Genomic DNA, 18,845 nt, shown 5'->3' with positions numbered 1-18,845 from the left:
AAAAACCCCAACCAACGAACTGAACAAAAAAAAAAGCAAACCCAACATAGGCCCAAACTCCCATAAACAAATTACAAAGACTGTTAACGTAAGGTTTTAACCAACGCAGACATTTTTTAACTGTGTGAATATGAAAGCATCCACATTACCCTTAGTTACATAGGTATACTTAAGACTTAATAAATAAAAAAATGGATTTAGGTCTTCCTATACAAGCAGGACACAGAAATTTGACCCAAGTCCAGGTCCTGCCTACATAAGATGACTTTTCAGTAAGTCCTCTATCACAAAGACTTTTGGTCCACGGTCACTAAACAACTCAAGGGATCCCACTGATTTTTTGGGTAATATGTCATTGTCCATATGCCATGTCACCTTTGCCTCAAATATAAACAGAAAAAAATTCTCACACATTCTCTACAGTGACATTTGTCATTTATGCTTTTTGATAGAGCAACGGCTGCTGTTTTCCCTTAATCAATTCAACCGCCGCAGCATTTTCAGAAAAGCACTTTATCAATAACTTCCAAGAAGAATAGCAGTGGACCCAGAATTATTAAGTTTGAACCCTTCATCTGTTCCACAAGACTGGCTAACATACAACAAAAGTATGCAACCTGACTTATTTCTAAAAACTAGCATGATGGAAAGAGTTGCCTTATTTCCTCATCACCTGCAACTGACAGGTAATAGCTGATTTCAGAACGTCTCATTTCCAAAATGAGCACACAGGTGAGGTCCATGCATCTCCCTGCACAAAAGCCTGTCACATGGTCTCTTTGTAAACCTGCACGTGTTACCTTCTCAGCCTAAACAAAATGAAGCTGGTACCTAGAACCATCAGTAAGTCTGTTTAAAAGAGGTACGTCCCAGATAAGTTTGGCTTTGCAGTCAAAGAATATTAATCAGACATGCAGATTTCCTCCCAGATGAAGTTATATGCTGTAATATAGCCTAAGCCTAAGCCTACCTCCTGCCAAGTAATTTAGCAGTGACAAAAGGGGGTCCTTAAAAGCTCCTCACGTTTATTGTAAGTTACTGAAACAAAACAATGCTGGCAGAGTCATTTTCGCCTTCATACACACTGTAACAGTAAATTTTCAACCAACCCCGTACCAGAGCACACTATCACAATCAGCCTCTTTTTCTTCGCCAGTGTGTTTTATTTAAAATTACTTATTTTTCAGAGAAACCAGAACAAAGAACTCTGTCTTCGAAAGAAGCATATTACAGCTAAGCAGACTTCTAATCAGTTGACACTTACTGGCCATTTGTATACCCCAGAATTTATTTGTATTTCTCAGAATTTATTTGCACATCTCTAAAGAAGTACTTACTTATTTGAAAGGTAGTCTAAAAGATTTGCCCATGGTCACAAGGAAATCAATGGCAGTCAAGGACAGAGAGTAAATCTAAAGAGCCCTTGCTCTGGTAATTAAAAATATGCAGTTTATACGTAAAATTACAAAATTTGGTATGTTGCACTGCCAAAGCTCTTTCATAAACTTAACACTTATGAGGCAGGAAAGAATGTCTACAAAATAAATAGAAACACTGAGGCTTTAAGATGGTTCAGATTATTCGAGAACAGTAGGAAATTACAAACCTTAGGAAAAAACCACAAGATTTCTTCATCTAAAAGCACCACTGCTAGAAATGTGGCATTTTGAAAAAACAAAAGTTTAGCACTAACATTGATTAGAAATGCAAAGATAAGCACTCCAAACAACCGACAGTACTGTCTTATTATTTTCTGGTTCTGCTACCAGCTGCACTAATAAAGAACATTCTCATTTTATATTTATTGTATTTGTCTTTAAAAGTATGCTTATAAAACATAAATTTTGGGCCAAAACAGACCTGAGGGCCTGCTTATATTGCTACTTTTTAAGAAAAGCAAAACAAAACATCTAACTATTGTCTGTTCAATTAAATCTGTATCACAAAATCAAAACAGATAAAGGATCTGTAGCTTTTTTATTTCTTTATATCTACATAAGGGACTTCAGACCACTTCTTTCAGGTTATCCAAATGGGAAGTTTTCCTACTGTACATACTATATAAAGTGACAGAGGCAAACACCACTTCCCTACCAAAAATTATCTGCTTCTCACAGACATGGCAAGCCAATCCACAGCCACTTCTACGCAAACATAGCCATAGGTAAACACAAGTTTGAATTCAACTCCAGTGAGTAGTGTACATGTATCAGAACCTTCTGAACCAAAACTAGCTTTAAAACAAACAAAAAATCCCACCAAAACCCACAGTACATTATTACATGGTTTCATGCCATGCCCAAAGCTTATTTGATAAATTGATCTCGCTGCATAAATTTAAAGAAAAAAAAAGAAAAAGCTGAAATGCAGTATTCTGCATGTCTGATTTCTAGTGGCATGAATTCACCATAGCCTGAATTTATTATAAGTAATGATAACTGTCAGTAGGAGAAATGTTAAAGTTCCTTTAATATTTCATTACGCTGCCCATTTGGAAAGTATTAGTGCCGAAATCATGTCCCGGAACTGTGTCTGTGTCAACTTCATATAAAAACCCACCACTTTTACAACCATATTTCAATTTAATTATTGTACACAGGTTAACAAAAACGTATCACAAGTGAAACTAAACACTGGATTTAACAAAAACAATATTCAGAATGGTACAACACATGTTCATTTTCTCCAGGAAATAATATTACAAGTGTTCATCTTAGGACAATTTAGTCACACTAGAGACAGAAGTTCTGTTAAAATGCAACCGTGGTCTACTAAGCCACTTATTTTACCACTACAGAATATTTGAAGAGTCCTACGGCCAAGGCTTAAAAAACATTTAAGATTCAAACCCCAAAATGTCTTACAGTCATAATGACAGTATTTAAAAAAAAACACAACAAAATAACCCCAAACAATTAATTAAAAGGCTGTTGTATATAGTTTTATCCTCTTCATAGCACTCTATTCATATAATCGCTCTTATCATTGGTAATAGGGTCTGTATCTGGCTTGATCAGGGTGGTGTGGTCCAGGAAGCGGGGCCTGAGCAGGAGGCCCTTGCATCCTTGGAGGCGGAGGCGGCCCCCTTGGAGCTGGCCATATCCCTGGACTCATTCCCCCAGGCTGTGTGAAAGGGGGACTAAGAGTTCCTTGGTCTTCACTGAACTGTGGCAAAGAGTTAGGGTTATAGTGATGGGGAGGGGGTGCATTTACATTTACAGGTGGGCCTCCGTGCTGAGGAGGGGGAGGTCCTGGAGGAGGATGATTCATATATGGTGGCATCTGGGCAATTATATGTCCAGGTGGCGGGGTTATTGGCGGAGGAGCAGAGGTCATTGGAGGTGGAGGAGCTTGGCTATATACCATGTGAGGAGTACCTGCTGCCTGGGGAGGATGCTGCAGCGGATGGCTTATTGGTGGAGGTGGTGGTGGGGGTGGTGCATAATGTTGCTGCGGAGGCATAATATGATGAGGGTGCGATACCACTGGTTGACCCTGGTATTCAGGATGATGATGAGCAGGTGCAGGGGCTGGTGGAGGTGGTTCTCGAGCACCTGAATTCGAATCATCCTGAATAGGGACAGTTATTAAGTTGCTGTGTTTTCTTGTTGAGATGCGGAAGGTGTCCTGACTGACTGGGCGAGGTGGCGGTGGAGCCATTGACATCTCTGCAGGAGGCGCACGAATGTCTTCGTGTGGCTGGTTATAATGCTCATGTGGCACGTGCTGTAAAGGAGGTGGTGGCATCATGATATGCTGCTTTGGCGGAATGTGGCTCATATGATGTTTCTCAGGTGGCATTATGAAACGCTCAGGAATTTCGGCAGGCGGTGGGGCAATAGGAGGATGTACAGGTTCAATTGGAGGACGAGTAACAGGCTTTCCAGCTCTCATATGACGGTGGTTGATGTGAGCTTGTAAGTCCCTCTGTGATAGGTAAGTTCTCTTGCATCCTTGAACAATGCTACACATGAAAAGAGACCCTCGGACACACTGCTCGATCCGCTGCACAGGTTCATTACAGCTAAATCGGAAGAGAACATTGGTTTATGGTCATCACAGAGAGCTCAATCTGCAATTTTTTTTTTTGTTAAAAGTCAACCAGTTTACCATAATTACCCAAATTAGAACTGACAATTTTTTCCCCACTGTAGCAATGAAAGAAACATTTCATTGATTTTGAAGTTTATCTAGTTTTTAAGTCTCCAAACACAACTATGGAAGAACACAAAAATTTCATGAGGTGGAAATGTATAAATAACATCACACTCTCACAAATTCCTTCTGCACATTAAGACTTACCAAGAGTCACTCTCACTAAGTAAATGAAACTGCCATTTATTCCTTTTCAAATTAGATCAATAACAGGTTATCTACACAAATACTTGAACAACAGAGTAAACACTGATCTCTTACAATCCCAAAATATGGAATAGGAAACTATAATCAAGTGGTGTAGTAGAGAGTACTTTACTGCCTCTGCTAAGTGTACATAAATAAGAACCATGTTAATGCAGTATCTGAAATAAAATATTCAAGTTACTTTCCTACATTTCCTTTAATAACAAATCTGGATATAACTTACCCTGGACACATTTTGTCCCCCTTTTTCTCATGTAGTATAGCACAGTCATAGCAGAAAACATGCTTGCAAGGTATCTAGAGACAAAAGATGGCTCTGTTAATAAATATAATATATAAATATCTATGTCATTTTGCAGAATACAGTTCGTCCCTCCAGCACACAATTTCTAATAACAGAAGTAACTAAGTTACCTATGAAGTGAAAAGGCATAGTGGTAGTTAGCAGTTTACAGCATCTTCGCATAGAAACTTTCTAAAACAGTTCGTGTTGAGTTTGGGTTTTTTGGGGGTAGGTTTGTTTGGTTTTTTAAGAGTTGGCAAAAACATATAGGCAAAAGTTTAAGTCTTGCAGTAACACCAACACTGAACACTTACAGAAACTGCATATGCAATCTAATTACACTTGTCTTGCTGGCAAGGAAGGGAAGTTTTAAAAGCATTAACTGTCATTAAGTCAGATCCTGAAGCCTGTTACATCACACTTAGAAATCTAAATTAATCTCAGGGATTTTGTTACACTAATTTTAAAGGGACATAAAAGTGAACAGTGTTTTCTAACTTCATTGCAAGTCTTTAATTGAGATAAAGAGCTTATTTTTAAAGCTAAGTTGTGTAAGGTCAAAACCCACTGAACTTGAAGGTTTTTTTGTTGGTGATGGTGTTTTGATTTTTTGTTTAACATTTTCAAGCTTACTTTATTAAATCAGGGGGTAAAGCGAAATCAGCCAGACAGATGGAACAAAAACACTTCAGCAGTGAAGGTCCCTGGTTCCATCCCAATATTCTTCTGCTGTTTATTCAGAAGCCTGCTGAAATCAGTAACCTCTAGAGGCCTCATAGAGACATAGTAAAACCTAATTTTACCTAAAGGGAAACCATGGCTGCATCTTCACTGATAATTTCACTCACCATGCGTCCATACATTTTGATGGGCAATCCACACTTATCACAGAAATGGACCGGTGTGTCATCCTTTTCCCCCAGCAAGTTTATCTGATAGGATAGAAAAGAGGGTGGGAGAACAAAATCCAACATCACTAAAGCTTCTCATTTCAATTATCACCAACACACCCATTATTTCTGAACTAGTTCAGAAGGAAGCAAGAACACAAACATGAGAAAGCAGAGAATGTATTTTCAGTCAGTCAAAAGTAATGGAAGCACTTTTATTTAAGAGGGTATCTACCAGGACTACCTACAGTTTGGTAAGATTCACCTTATAGTCCCAAAAGATGGGTCCAGGGAACCTCCTTTGATTGCCAAACATTTCACCTCCTTTGCATTCGTATCGCTCCTCTTCGTTATAATCAAATTCTTCTGTGGAAAGAAGAAAAAGAAGAAAGACACGAGCCAACCACAACGCTTTCCTAATTGAAACCGTCTGCTATTAAGAGCATGTGTCATTCTGTACTGAAATCATCAAGAAATGCCACAGCACTTCTAATCTGCTGGGCCCATTCTACAGAAAGGTACAGTCTGTTTTGGGAATGTGCACCATTTAATCTTTATAGTACAGCAGTACCCGGAAATTTGAAACTTGTTTTGCACTTGGGCAGGACGTTGGACTCCAAGTCTCCAAGACTGAATAAAGTCTTGAACAATGCTGCAGAACAATACGCTTCCCTACTACAGGGCTAGTATGTACATTAATTTACCTTCATCACCAGCTTGTGTCTTTGAAGGCATCCTGTTCATATTTCTTGGAGTTCGTGGTGCAGGTTTCGTTTTACTGGTCTGTTTTGAGATAAGCTTTATAGGGATTCTTCTACGAACATCAAGACCACCCAATGATCCTGAACTATTTGTTCCTTGCAAATCATTGTCTATGAAAGAAAAAAAAAAGTTTTTAATTTTTCACTTACCTAATAGTTTCTAAAGAGGCTAAATATTAACAGAAGGGTTTTAAGAAAAATAATTTTTAAAGCTTGTTTAAGACTCATACAACATATCAAAGTTTAATCACTAGAAAATAAATATCTTCACATACAATTTCTTCTAGAAATCAAGTCACAAAATCGTATTGGGAACAACCATGATTTTAGGACATCTAGTTCTAAAAATAAAGATATTTTAAGAAGTTAGCTAGTCTGTCATTCCTCCGCAACAGGAAAAAAAACATTAATTGTATAGCTCCTCTCACAGCGTGAATAGTAATGAAGAGTCAATTCTTTGTACAACCTTGTAAACATAGAATTTCTTATGAGGAAAGATAATTTTTACAATTTATGCAAGTTGTTTATTAAAGTTGGAAGGAAACTAGTTTCCATATTCACTCAGCATCTTGACATATCACTTAGAAGTTTAGCATAAAATATCTCAAGAATATCAGTACTTCAAAGTACGTAGTAGTATCCTTGCTAAACTGAAAATTATTGCTCCCCACTACATACAGAATCCTCTGTAACCAGATCTAAATCTGAGTACCACCGCAAAGGAAGCAAGAAATAGCCTGGCATGTGCATCAGCAGATGCAGACTCCAAGAGGTAATCTAGAGGGGGTATTGCAACGAGCAACACCAATGAAGGGGGTACAACCCCCTCAACTTCCAGTGAGTCTGCCTTAAACCACTGCATAGCATCTTATTCATACACAAATAAAATGATGTCCTTCACGAATCTACCCAGCTCACTTTCACTTTAGTTGAAAATGCCATGTTGACAAGCGTTTCAAAGCAGGACATGCTCAGCCTCAGAGGGGTGTGCCACAAGCTGTGCCACTGTGATCCCTGCCGTCCCACTTGATACAGCACTGCAGCCCTGGAATGGTCACTGAGACCCCAAAGGATTACAGCACGGTAGCATCTGGACGCTGAAATTAGGGCCCCATTAGTGTAATTCTGCACAATGCCTCACAAACTACTGTCCTTCAAAGCCTATAACCACCCCGCACAACACAAAAAGTAGGAGGAAAAACAGAAAAAAAAAAAGGAAAAGAGATTGCTCTAAGTTATTCAGTTGCTACCACCAAAACTAGGAACTTCAACAAAGTTTCAAATTGGGACTGTGCCCTGACAGTCACTCCACCTCAAAATCAAGAGTCCTCAATTTCCTCTGATAGATCAAATGCATTTATTCCTCTCAGCACTGGGGCTGACATGTTTCACTCCAAAAGGCAATATGTAAAAAGGCAAAACCAATAAAGCCTGATTTTACTTTTGCTCAGTTGTTGCTTTTGTTTAGGCTGTCCTGTTGGCTAAACAGATGACCCAGCAAACGTACAACTACGACACCAGGCTTCCCGAGACACTGCTGGCCTAGAACGTCAGAGATAATAATGCTAAAGCTGTCTATTTTCCACTTGTTGGGAAATTCTGTTTTTTACCAGAATACTCAAAAATGCAACACCATAGACCAGAAGTCTCCGCAGGACCTCAATCCACTTGCAAATAGGGATAACTAAAACAAATTTAAAAAAAAAAACACTTGTGTATTATTCAGTCCATTGAACTGCCAATAAGAAACAATTAAGTTCTGACACATGTTTTCCATATACCTTTGCAAGCTAGGAATATTTACATGGATTACCTGCTCAGCTAATCCAAACTAGCAAGTTTATTAGTCATTCATGTTTCATGGAAGGATAATAAATTGCAGCCTGTGTAAGCAGAACTAGCAGGATTAAGTCCAGAAGAAAATACGAAAAACATACCAAAATTGTTAAGACTACTTAAGAGAAGCTCTAACTGAGGTGATACATCCTCCTGAACTATGACCTTCATCAACTTAAGTTTTATTTTTGTATTTCAGGTTTTTAAATTCATAAATATAGCTCAAATACTATACCTTATACATATAAATTTATGATGCAATCTTTGCTAAGGGGAAGAAAAAACCCAAAAATACCCTAGAAAAAAAACCACGTCCGCTCATTTATTCATTAGACTACGCCAGCACGCTAACCAGCAAAGTACCAAAGCTACGAAACCAAATTTAAGCGCAGGAGAAAGTTTCCTCTCCAGAGCACAACTACGGAACCAGAAAACGCATTATCGGCACCGATCTCGAGAAACGCCGCGGGCCAACAAGCGCCTGGCCGCCACCTCCGAAACGCGACAGGCTGCTTCCACCCGCTGCAGGCCGACGGCCTCCGCGCACCCCGCGCCGTTTAGCGCAAGGCCGCCCGCCCGCCCCGGCGCTGCCCGAGAGCGCGCAGCCGCCGCCGGCAGCGGCCGCGCCTGACGCTGCGTCAGCCCCCTCCGCGCTCGGCAGCCGACCCCGGGGCGGGTGGGGGGGCTCCAGCCGCGGGGCGGCCCCTCAGGCCGCCGCCGAGCCCCGCCGTGCCGAGGGGGTGGAGGCGGGGCCGCCGCGCGCCGGGCGCGACCGTTGGAGGGCGCAGAGGCGGCCGGGGGAAGGGGGGAGCGGGGGACCGCCAGCCCGGCGCTGAGGGGAGACCAGGCCCCGCCGCGCGGGCCTCGGGGAACCGCGGCGAACCCGGGCCCCGCCGGCGTTACCGGGCGCTGGGCCGCATCCCGCCGCTACCCTGGCACCGCCCCGCACCCGGCGGCCCCGCGCGCGGCCTCTCCCCCCCCGGCAGCGCGGAGCGGGCCCCCGTGGGAACGGGTATAAATGGGTCTCCCGGCCTCTCCCCTCCTCACCATTGTGGTCCATGATTCGGCGCGGGGCACTGTGGGAGCGGAAGGGTGCGGCCGGAAGCGGAAGCGGCCGGGAGAGGGGCGAGGAGGCGTGAGAAAGTGCGCAGTGGGGAAGTGTTTGCGGTACCGCGCTCGCTGCGCCCCTGTGGAGCGGCCGCGCCGCCGCAGGACAACGAGACCATGGTGGAGCCCGCGAGGGAGCTCGGCCCAGCGGGGCGGGGTGGAGCGGAGCGGCGCCGCGCCGCAGCGGGACCCTCGTTCCCGACAGGCTCTGCGAGGAGGCTGGGGAGGAAGGCGCGGCGGCTCCGCAGTGCCTGCCGGGATCGCGGCTGGCAAACCGCTGCCCCCTGGGGGGTGTAGTGCCGCCTGCGCCGCGCCTGCGCGCTGCGGCGAACGGTGGGAGCCGGGAGGCACTGGCGGAGATGGCGGCGGCGGGCGCGGGCGGCGCCCTGCTAGGAGCCGCGGAGTGGCCGGGCCTTCCCTCCCGGCACTGCCCGGTGGCGCGGAGGAGGTGTGGGGGGGTCTCTGTGCGCTCCGGTCAGGCCCCGCGGCCCGCTGATGGGTGCGCAGTGCGTCCCGCTCGGGGCCCGTCCCAGGCTCTGGGGGCTCCTGCCCCGCGGGGAGCCGCTTCCAGCCGCTCTGGGCGGGATTCACCGCGCTCCCGCCTGGGTGGCTGGGGCGGTGCCGGACTTCGGAAGGCGTGGGAGCCCCAGCAGGGAAGAAGGAGGCGCGACCCTGTGTCGTCTTGAAGAAAAATGAGAGGGACCTTTCTGCTCAGGAGCCGTGACCGCCCTGCCTGCGGGCTTGGTGGGAGGGTGGTTTGTATGGGGCGGGCTTCCAAGGAATCGGACAAACCTGAAACCACGTTGGGCTCTCGCAGCTGCCAACGGTCAGCCTTAAGTTTTACCATGGAAACGGCAGATCCCTGACAATCGGGGCTGTAGAAATGCCAATGGCTCGGAACAGCGGGCCTCCAGCGCGCCCTAAAGCTTCACAGCAATAGAGCTCACTGCCTCAAGAGACTACCGTGTGTAATTGCCATAAACTTAGCGTTTTGTAAATCCTATGTGATGGAGTGGGATACTGTCTATAGAGCGCTTCTATAGCACTGAGGGAAGGGAAGGAATATAAATACAATTGAATCATAGGTGATAGGGTAGAAAGTGCCCTCAAGCAGTCCTTCCACAGCCCTGAGGTAGGGGCAACTCTATTCCAAGCACTTCAGACTGGTGGTTGTCTCACTAAAGTCTCCAGGATTGGGATCTTGTGTCCCTATAATGTCTCTCATTATCTTTATAGCCTTAACGTATAAAAGCTGCCATTTAAGCCTAATGTTCCTTGTCTTATCCCCAGGAGGCAGAGAGAACAGGTTTTCCCTTTTGTCTTTGTTGCTCCTCAAAAGGCAGGCCCAAGGGAAGTGTGATACTGATCCCTGCATAATATGCCTCATTTCCCCATAATAAGAATTCACAAAGAATTGTGAATTCCTTGTTTGAAAAAAACAAACATGCAGATGCATGGAGCGTGTTTTCAGTATGCACAACTTTATTTTCTAGTTAATGAATACAACTACTTTGAAAATGCAGCTTTTTAAAAGGGTAAAAAACTTAAAATATATCTCCAAATTTAATACCTGACATGCAAAGACAGAATAGTAATGCTCAAAATGCATACAAAAATATCACTTCTTCATTCTACTGGAAAAAAGATAAGCACGTCTAGTTGCATTACTTACAGATGTTTGAATTAGTACAAAATTGTATAGAATTTTAGCTTCATTGCAAAATCCATTATTTTGGTATCCTTCATTTTGATGGATACATAGAAAATTAAGAAGCACGTACCCACTGACCCACTGAGAGACATATTTGAACGCCTTCTGCATGTTAGCTCTTACCGTTCTGTGTAACCGTAGGCTTTGTGTGCAATGCTGTTCAGGAAAAGTTGATTATTTTGTGCCAGTTAAATTAAGAACAAATACAACCATGCCTTGAAGAAATACGCAGGCCAAGGATAAGTGCATTGCATCCTATTTTATCACAATTAATTCAGCTGAAATGTCATATTTGGAAAGGAAGCTGGAAGACTGTTGAATATTTAATTGCTTTTTCTAAATACCTGTATGGACACGGGCTGGAGAATGTTCAAAAAATAATATAAGCCCTCATTTCTGTCAAGTAAGAATCTATACTCAAACTTCACAGTGCAGATGTTCTCTTGAGGAAAAAAAAAATCCACTGCTGTAATTTTTTATACCATCTTTTCCATAGTATGTGTTCTGCATAAAAATTAGCTGAAAGCTCACTTATCAGTCCCAGGTAGAATATTTTACTTTTACTTTCTACATAAATTGTACATCCACTTTAGAAAAGCAATACAGCTTCTGAGAAACATATTGCTGGCCTTGTCCTTCATCGCTATGTGCTCTGTGCTCTGGCAACTGTGGCTTATGTTCAGGTTAATGTAAGTTGGGGCCACGGCCCGATAGGAAAGTTTTGTCAGTAATGTGGGCAGAAGTGCCAACCTCCTGCGTTAGGCGGGTGAATGGAAGGAGAGAGAATGAGGACAGGTAGCGCTAAAAGCGTGAATTGTCAAATTACAGCCTGAGCCTAAGCGTTAGTGTAAATAGAAATTAGTACTTCCGTCTGGGGAGGTGCAGATCAGTCTGATCTGCCGCTTAAACACATGCTTGATTCTCAGCTTGTGGAGATGCCAATCTGACATAGAAATGGCAGGTGTCTATTTGTAAATACAAACCTGCATTTTTGCTGGCTTGGACTGGAACATCAATACCATCTAGGTTCAAGCCTGTATCGCATTTGAAATGAGAAACTTCACTGTCATGAGGACTGAAGTTTTTGCCTTAATTAGAGAATAAAGATGCCAGTCTGGTGCTGTTACCTACTGTGTAAGATACTGTCCAACTGAATGAAGGTTATAGGATTTTTTTCACTGATTTTGATGGAGTTCACTCAGGTCCTTAGGACAGAATAATTTATTTAGTGCTTAGTTTTTCACCTGAGATTTTTCCGCTAACATTACTTGCAGCAAAAATCTTCTCTGTGCAGTGTGATATAGGAAAACTTCTCTGACTTAATCAAATAAGGAGACTTAAATATGTGAACAGACTGAAGCTAATTAGCCCACGTTGTGAAACTTAAAGGGATTTTATACCTGGACATTTCTTACACTTTTGTTATTATTTGCTCCCTCACCATGCAGGGTTTTTTTCCATTTAAAAAATTACTGTAGTGCTAAAAAATTTAAGGTAGCAGTCTGTTTTCCATCAAAACACATTTCTTCTTCATGAAAAGTAAGAACACTGATTTCCTGCTTATCTATTTTATATAGTCCTAAAGTAAGGATTAAAGTTTTGCAAGTCAAATCCTTTATCTTTTGTAAATTATTGCACTTGTGCATTATGGACTGTCAAATGTAAAAGAACAGCAGCAGTTTGATGTAGAATATTAAAAGAAAAAAATATGCTATATAAAAATATAAGTATTCATTAAACTAAATAAACTCCTATATTTGATTTTTAAAAAAAAAAAAACAACCTCTATACTAGATCACATTCTGACTTTCTTACTTGCACTCAGTAGCAGCCTGTTCTACAGATTCCATTAAGTACTTGGGGACTAAGGTTTTTCGTTAATCTAATTTATTCTTGATCTGCCTCTTGATGAAAGATATGTAACCTAGCCAAAATAATCTTCTCTGTATACTTCATTTTAGGGACAATCATTAATAATAGTGCATGATTTTCTACAATGGGATTAATACAGAACTAATGAACCCACATCCAAGGGTTTTTTCTATTGAAACGTATCCTATTTGAAGTTTTATAGTAGTTCAGTGCCGTTTTCTGTTCATGTGACTGTTTCACCCGTCAGCTGTTTCAGTTAACTAACAACCTGCAGCAATTTAAGGAATTGCTTGGAAAAAATGATCACAATACATTTTTCAAGACTTGTCAGCATGTATGCTCACACTAATGTTCTGGAATTGCAAAGCCTTGGCCAGCTAGAACTCCTGCCCTCTCACTAGGCATTGTGCCAATACAGAACAAAAGGCCTGCCATCCAAAGATTTTGGTCTCTTCAACTCTCCTGGGCAGAGCACAAAGCAGCTTTTCATCCTGTACACACTGATAAAACAGTGTAATGCCCCTTCTGCCTGACTAGTCCCAAAACTGAGTACATCTTTCGTAACACTCTTCTGATTTTTTTTGTCAATATATCATATTGAAAAGTGCTTACTGAATCAAGGTCCAGAATATTTCTGGGATAACGTTAGCTAAAATTTGGAGATTTCTAGAGATCTGTATCATTCAGATGAACAATCAGGGTTTTCTTCAAGTGCAAAGATTGGTTTCATTGCAGAAAATGCTTATATAGTACCGGTGCATAAATATTGCTGTGAATTCACAGTTGAGACAGTACCAGCAGTCCGTCTTCATGAAGCAAGTCTGCGCATAGCCTAGTGAAATGGTTTTCAAAAGGTGGAGAGAAACAGGCCATGGTTAGTTCTGAGTACACACCGCTTGGAAAAATAAAATGTTTGTGTATATGTAACTAAAAACTACCAAGTTCAACCCGGCCTCAGTGAAAGTACAGGGAAAGTAACTGTTCTGAGGCAGCTGCCCTCTGACTTGTCTCTGCATCGGACAATGCAGTCGGGAGGCTGCAGGTCTGAAGGTTACTAGCTCTCACCTTCAAAATGTGTCTATAAAGGTGGAGGACAAAAACCTCTCAGAACACTCTTTGACTTTGGATTGGTAGTTTTGTGTCTGACTTCTTTTTTCGTATGTGATGACAATAATATAAATATCTAAGCAATCCTGTGAATAGAAATAAGAATGCAAGTCTTTTTGGCCTGCCATTCCCAAATGCTTTTCTTACACAATCATGGTGTCTGTCTAGCTTTTTTAATCCTTCATTCCTCTCCGCACTGTGACTTACAGAGGAGTGGAAAGTGCTTCTCCCCATATTAGTTATAAAGAATAATATTTGGGTCTCTTGCAATATTCATACTGACCAAAAAAGGAGGGGGTGAATCAGGAGTACCAAGTATCACAATCTACTTACCAAGCCCTGATGAAGTTTGAGAGGCTTTTGCTTAGGGTCTCAGTTTCTCCTCTCACCAATCTGCCTTCCAAGCTGACCTTACCTTTTCCTACGGGACTTCATGCCATGGTAGAAACTACAATGCAGGGTGATGCTGAGAACCTCTACCCAGCCACAACCTCCTCTTACCCACTTGCCTCCAGGGACCTTTACACCCCACATGCACAGCAACCTTGCTGCAGCATTTTGCTAGAGCATGACAGAGGGAAGGGTCACAGCATGCCCCCAGCCCCTTTCCATTCCTGTTGCTGGAGCAGAGAGGCCGAGCACAGGGCACTACCCCGTTTTAGATCGGGAATTAAGAATGGAGTTCTGACTAGTACCACAGTAGCATAATAGGAGGGACACATAATAATCGTGCCTTTACCTACATGGAGTGTTGCAATGCTTCCAAGATATTGGTTTAATCCATCTCGGGCTATAAAAGGGCATTTAGCCCAATCTCCTATTTTCTGAATAGGTGGCCTGTGTGCTGCACTGTTATTTTAGCAATAAGTGCTACTTTATTTTCTGCCAGTATTCTGTAAATACAAAATACCATGGTATTGCTTTAATGGACTTGTGTTGTTGCATGTTAGTTATGTTATGTAGTACATTGCTTTGCTGCAGCTTCCTGTAAAATGTTCAGGTTGTGCAAGAAGGTGTCTGCTGTGTTAAAAGGAGGAATGAAGGGGAGAAGTTGACCATAATTTTGGTGCCTCAAGCCTTACCAAATCTTCTTTTAAGCACCTAACTCGTGTTTAGATCTATTTATAAGCCTGTATAAAGCAAAAGTAGTCCTAAAGTGACAGAGGTCAGGAGATGCTTGTGCACATATAATCTACTACATTTCAAGAAAAACTTGACTTCCTCCACTAAGCACTGACATTCAGGTGCCCAGGGAGGGTATTTATTTATGGAGAAGGAAACGCTTGAGGGCTTAGTTCATCCAGCATAGTCTCACAGCGTGACTCAATGCTACAGGCAAAGGAATAGATCCAGCGGTATTCTATAAGTAATAGACACGTTCAGTTCTAAGGTGCATACCTCTTCCTGAACATCAAGTTCATCATCAGGCCGGCTTGTTTCTGTGAATTCTATGGGTTCTTTAGACTCCTGCATGAGCGAAATCTTGGCAGAAAGACATTAAGGAACATGATGAGTTACGTGTTGTCCATATCATTTAAGTTGATTTATTACTGTGAAGTACCTTAAGATAACTTCCACAACTTACAAGAGTCTGTTGTTTACTGTTCCTTGACAAAGCTGTTAATTTAGTTCCACTGAGAGGAATTCAAATGTTGAATAGCTTTCGGTCCTGCCTCTCCCCATATCACTAGTTATGGCTTTGTAAAAATGATAAAAGCAGAATCTATTTCTAAACTGCTGTATAGCTTTGTCAAAATGTTAATCTCTACTATAAGATAATAGTATGCAAAAATTATCAAAAAATAAGGGTCCCATCCTAGTTATTTATCAGTAATATTGATTTTAATTACTATTTATTCATAATACTGTAATAGTGGTTGCTAGGGAAGGAATTGTGGTGAAAAGAGAGGAGAACATTATAAGGCCATTTTCCTAATGTAGGTCCACATCTATAAATGCTACAGAGGGTTCTGGTTATCTCAAAAAACACAGAATACAACTAGGAAATGCACAGAGAAGGGCAGTAGGAATGAACACTAGCGTGGAACAGCTTCCATGCACATTCACACGAAGTAGAATGGGACTCTCTAGCTTTGATCAGGGGTATAGGAAATTATTAATAGTGTTGGGAAAGGGAGCAGGGAATGATTATTCATTGCAACTAGCAATCCAGAAATCCAACAGGCTTAAAACAAATGGGAAATATTTGTCATATAACATATTTAAAATTACAGAACCCATCTCCACAGGATAGTGTCAAGCTAAAACATGTTAAGGGGTTCCAAAAGGAGTATGACAGACACGTTGAAGAAAACTACATCTGTGACAGTTAAATATAATGGTCCGAATGCAACCTCCAGCTGAGGAAGTTTTTAAGCTGCCAGTTGTCAGAAACTAGAAAATGTGTCTAAGGATGAGGTGTTCTTCGTATGTCCCGTTTCTCATGTTCTTTTCACTAACAAGATCCTGGGGTCGACAGACCCTTCCTTTGATCTAGCAAAATATTCATATACTACAGAAGCTGTCCAATTTACTAGACTCTCACTTTATTTGTACTACAGCTCTGTGTCTAGTTTTCGAACGTGCCATGCTGTGATGGAAATTGCAAGAATGAATGTTAGATGATAGAAGGAACGTACTACTGGATATCCTTACCTTCTCAAATATGGGATCCTGGTTGTCACGGTATGTCACTTGGTTCCTTATGTAGAGCACAGCATCATGGACAGTCAAGAAGAATATGTCTTCTCTGACAATATCATCAAAGAAGGCACTCCGTTCTAGTTGAGAGATAAGGTTGTCTGAATAAAAGAAAGTCATAACAGGTTAATACAATTGGAAGAAATTTAAGAAATAAATGTCAAAATACATAGTAGCAACTTTCAGAAATCAAATGTACAAATCAATCAATCAATCATAGCTTTGTCTTGACTTTTGCTTTCCATATTTCCGTTAAAGCCCACCATTCTTTGTGTCCCACCGCAGCCCACTATGTTTATCAGTGTGATAATTCACATTTTTATTAGAACAAATGCTCCCACAGACACATCTAGAGATCCCTTCTGATCCCTTCTCATCTTCATTTTATTCTTTGCATAAGTGGTAGTAGAAATATTTGGATGTTTACCTTGATATGAAGCAAAGTATACTCTCACATCAATTCTCTCAAACTCTCTAATTATCTAAAAAAATAAAAGTTTGCAACAAGGACATAAATAAATAAAGTCTGTAAGGAGAAAATACATGTATGTCTATATGTCTAATGTATAGGGGGACACACACTTCATTTGTTTCTGAGTGTCTTCATTCCAAATTGTATGTTTTGTTTATTCATCATAAATAAGGAACTGGTATACTTTGCTATACTTAAAGGTCCAGTAGTTAAGTACCTGGTTGCTGAAGTGGCCTATCTTTGACTATGTAAGTGGAACTTTCAGCTTTACATATACATACATTGCTGCCTGTTAAGGTTCTCATTCTGTTCTCATAATATGAATAATCGTGTCTCTTCAAGTAAGAACGACATGGGCCTGAGCAAGCTTTATTTCTCTCCATGTATGTGTGATATGATACAATCTTTCACTGGCACATGCAAATTTTTTTTACACAGATTTTTCCCTCATGCAGTGCACCAGATGGACCTGTTCTTGGATGAAAAAGCTGCATATGGAAAGGGTCATGTCTGTGGACCCCATATCTCTTTTGTCTCCGAAGCCGGAACTGAATTGAAACTAGGCAGAAGGCTGAAGCAAGGCACACAGCATTCCTGTATTTCAGTTAGTTAAAAGGTGGGAGACTGGATTCTACCCCTGGCTCCCTGGTGGCAGGCAAGTCTCTTATAATAGTATTTTCATAGGTGATTGCTAATTCCATCCCCTTCTGTTCATTGACAAACTACAGTCTTGGTAATCTAAGATCTGGTTTATAGATAGGCTAAGCAGTCCCAACTGCAAAATGAATCAGAATCACAGAATCATTTAGGTTGGAAAAGACCTTTAAGATCATCAAGTCCAACCGTTAACCCAACACTGCCAAGTCCACCACTAAACCATGTCCCTAAGCGCCACATCTACACGTCTTTTAAATACCTCCAGGGATGGTGACTCAACCACTTCTCTGGGCAGCCTCTTCCAATGCTTGATAACTCTTTCGGTGAAGAAATTTTTCCTAATGTCCAATCTAAACCTCCCCTGGCACAACTTGAGGCTGTTTCCTCTTGTCCTATCACTTGTTACTTGGGAGAAGAGACCGCCACCCACCTCGCTACAACCTCCTTTCAGGTAGTTGTAGAGAGCGATAAGGTCTCTCCTGAGCCTCCTTTTCTCTAGACTAAACAACTCCAGTTCCCTCAGCCGCTCCTCATAAGACTTGTGCTCTAGACCCTTCACCACCTTCATGTACTTAGTGAAAGCAACAATCTAAACATATCATAAAAGACTGAAGACTGAACAGTCTGGTCCTACACACTTGTAACTGGGCACCAAAAAATAATGGAAATACTTGGCCTTAATCTCTTTGCCTCATTTCCCTCTCTGTAAACTAGGAATATTATCTCCTTATTACATAGTGTGATGTTTGAAGATGGATTAATGAATGTTGATGAAGTGCTCTGATATTAGCCACAGAAAACCCTATAAGGAAATGACTCATTCTTCCTTCCTTCATAATTTAAATAATATGGAGTGAATAAATAAATCTTGTGACTAAAGACTGAAGTGATGATAAGACAAAATTTTTACTACCTCTGTGTTGAGTGAGCATCATCCTGTGCCCAGATTAAAGCAGGAGGCATGTGGAAATAAAATATATAACTAAAATATTTCATAACATATGCATACAAGGGGACCACATTTTGCAGTTCTAAATTTAGAGTACTTGACCATGCAACCTTCATATTGTTCTTTTAATGCATTTTT

At 41.6% G+C, this 18,845-nt stretch overlaps 2 protein-coding genes across 5 annotated transcripts in view; both read right to left on the bottom strand.

Annotated features, from left to right (window-relative positions):
• Window positions 1-1,008: 1,008 nt before the first annotated feature.
• On the bottom strand, window positions 1,009-9,444 carry CBLL1 (Cbl proto-oncogene like 1). 4 transcript variants are annotated; one of them, XM_075145719.1, is made up of 6 exons: window positions 9,180-9,444; window positions 6,240-6,407; window positions 5,801-5,901; window positions 5,494-5,577; window positions 4,586-4,659; window positions 1,009-4,024 (listed from the first exon to the last, which is right to left on the bottom strand). In XM_075145719.1, the coding sequence occupies exons 1-6, from the start codon at window positions 9,190-9,192 to the stop codon at window positions 2,983-2,985; spliced, it is 1,482 nt and encodes a 493-aa protein (XP_075001820.1). In that variant the 5' UTR covers window positions 9,193-9,444; the 3' UTR covers window positions 1,009-2,982. The 4 variants fall into 4 exon arrangements, with proteins under 4 accessions (XP_075001820.1, XP_075001791.1, XP_075001800.1 ...); XM_075145690.1 differs by having other exon boundaries at window positions 5,801-5,898; window positions 9,180-9,285; XM_075145699.1 differs by lacking the exon at window positions 9,180-9,444 and adding an exon at window positions 8,368-8,756.
• A 150-nt stretch (window positions 9,445-9,594) lies between these two features.
• Window positions 9,595-18,845, bottom strand: part of SLC26A4 (solute carrier family 26 member 4) — a 28,686-nt gene continuing 19,435 nt past the window's right edge. Inside the window, exons 17-20 of the mRNA XM_075145678.1 lie at window positions 17,057-17,111; window positions 16,585-16,730; window positions 15,328-15,411; window positions 9,595-13,654 (exon numbers count right to left, since the gene is read on the bottom strand). Of these exons, the coding sequence (XP_075001779.1) occupies window positions 13,631-13,654; window positions 15,328-15,411; window positions 16,585-16,730; window positions 17,057-17,111 (309 nt within the window). The 3' untranslated portion in view covers window positions 9,595-13,630. The remainder of the gene's footprint in view (window positions 13,655-15,327; window positions 15,412-16,584; window positions 16,731-17,056; window positions 17,112-18,845) is intronic.

Source organism: Calonectris borealis, chromosome 1 (genome assembly GCF_964195595.1).
Source record: "Calonectris borealis chromosome 1, bCalBor7.hap1.2, whole genome shotgun sequence".
NCBI classification, from domain to species: domain Eukaryota; kingdom Metazoa; phylum Chordata; class Aves; order Procellariiformes; family Procellariidae; genus Calonectris; species Calonectris borealis.
The sequence above is the reverse complement of the archived record's forward strand: the minus strand, read 5'-3'. Positions and strand labels throughout refer to the sequence as shown.